This window comes from Pygoscelis adeliae, unplaced genomic scaffold (genome assembly GCF_000699105.1).
Source record: "Pygoscelis adeliae isolate BGI_AS28 unplaced genomic scaffold, ASM69910v1 Scaffold387, whole genome shotgun sequence".
Lineage (NCBI taxonomy): Eukaryota > Metazoa > Chordata > Aves > Sphenisciformes > Spheniscidae > Pygoscelis > Pygoscelis adeliae.
The window spans coordinates 1,223,836-1,224,712 of record NW_008825115.1 but is presented as its reverse complement, the minus strand read 5'-3'; the positions used below and the strand labels follow the sequence as shown (position 1 = coordinate 1,224,712).

Here is an 877-nt window from a genome sequence, read left to right as displayed (position 1 = left end):
CGAGGCCGGGGCGACGCAGTCGGTCTGGAAGGGGATGGACTGGATGCTCTGCAGGGCCGGGGGGTCCAGCTTGGCTGGAGGAAGAGCCGAGGAGAGAGCTGGAGAGGTGCCATGGCGGGTGGTGCATGGGGCCATGGCCTTGCAGGGGGCCATTGTTAACGCCACGAGCCGCAGCTGGGGTGCTGGCCTTCCTGGACCCCGAGGCAAGGATGGGGAGAAACTGCTCTGAAACATTTAGGAGAACGGCTCGTGGCAGGGGACAGGAGCCAGTGCGTACCCCTGTCTGGGACACAGGGCGATGCTCAGGAGCACAGCACCAGCACTGCTCTGCAGCCTGGGCTCCAGGCGGGGTTAACGCCTACGCAGGAAAAACAGATCCTGTGGGACTCAGGGTCTGGCACGTGGCCAGGTAAGCCACACGTTTGGGTCTGCTTGGGGGTGAGAGCCCAGCACGGCCGTGGGAGGGCTCAGCTGGTTCGTGGACAGCCCTTCCCTGGGTGCAAGAGCAGGGAGGATGAGTCGCACCGTCTGGGAAGGTTCCTTTTATAAATAGTTTATAGGAGCTGGATATATTATTAATAGATCTCCTGAATAAATGGGTAATCAATTGCTGGAGAGAGCTGTAGAGTGCAGCAGGTCAACCGGCAGCTCATAACCTGCTGGCACACGCTGCTCAGTCTGTAATGCGGCTTTGGCACCTATTCATCCTGGCAAGCCATTTATCACGGGAACCTGCCTGTAAAATATGACCTAAAAGCCCGACGTGCTTTAATGGCACTCTAATACCCCTCTCTCACCGCTGATGAGCTTCCCTGGCCCCTGACCTCCGCACAAGGCGGGTGGCTCCAGCCGTCACTTGCCAACATCCATGGGGTCG

General features: G+C 59.1%; 1 protein-coding gene across 1 annotated transcript in view; it reads right to left on the bottom strand.

The window, feature by feature from the left end:
- The window catches only part of MRPS15 (mitochondrial ribosomal protein S15), a 13,613-nt gene that overhangs the window by 11,837 nt on the left and 899 nt on the right, over positions 1–877 (bottom strand). Inside the window, exon 4 of the mRNA XM_009328239.1 lies at positions 18–74. Coding sequence (XP_009326514.1) covers positions 18–74 — 57 coding nt within the window. The remainder of the gene's footprint in view (positions 1–17; positions 75–877) is intronic.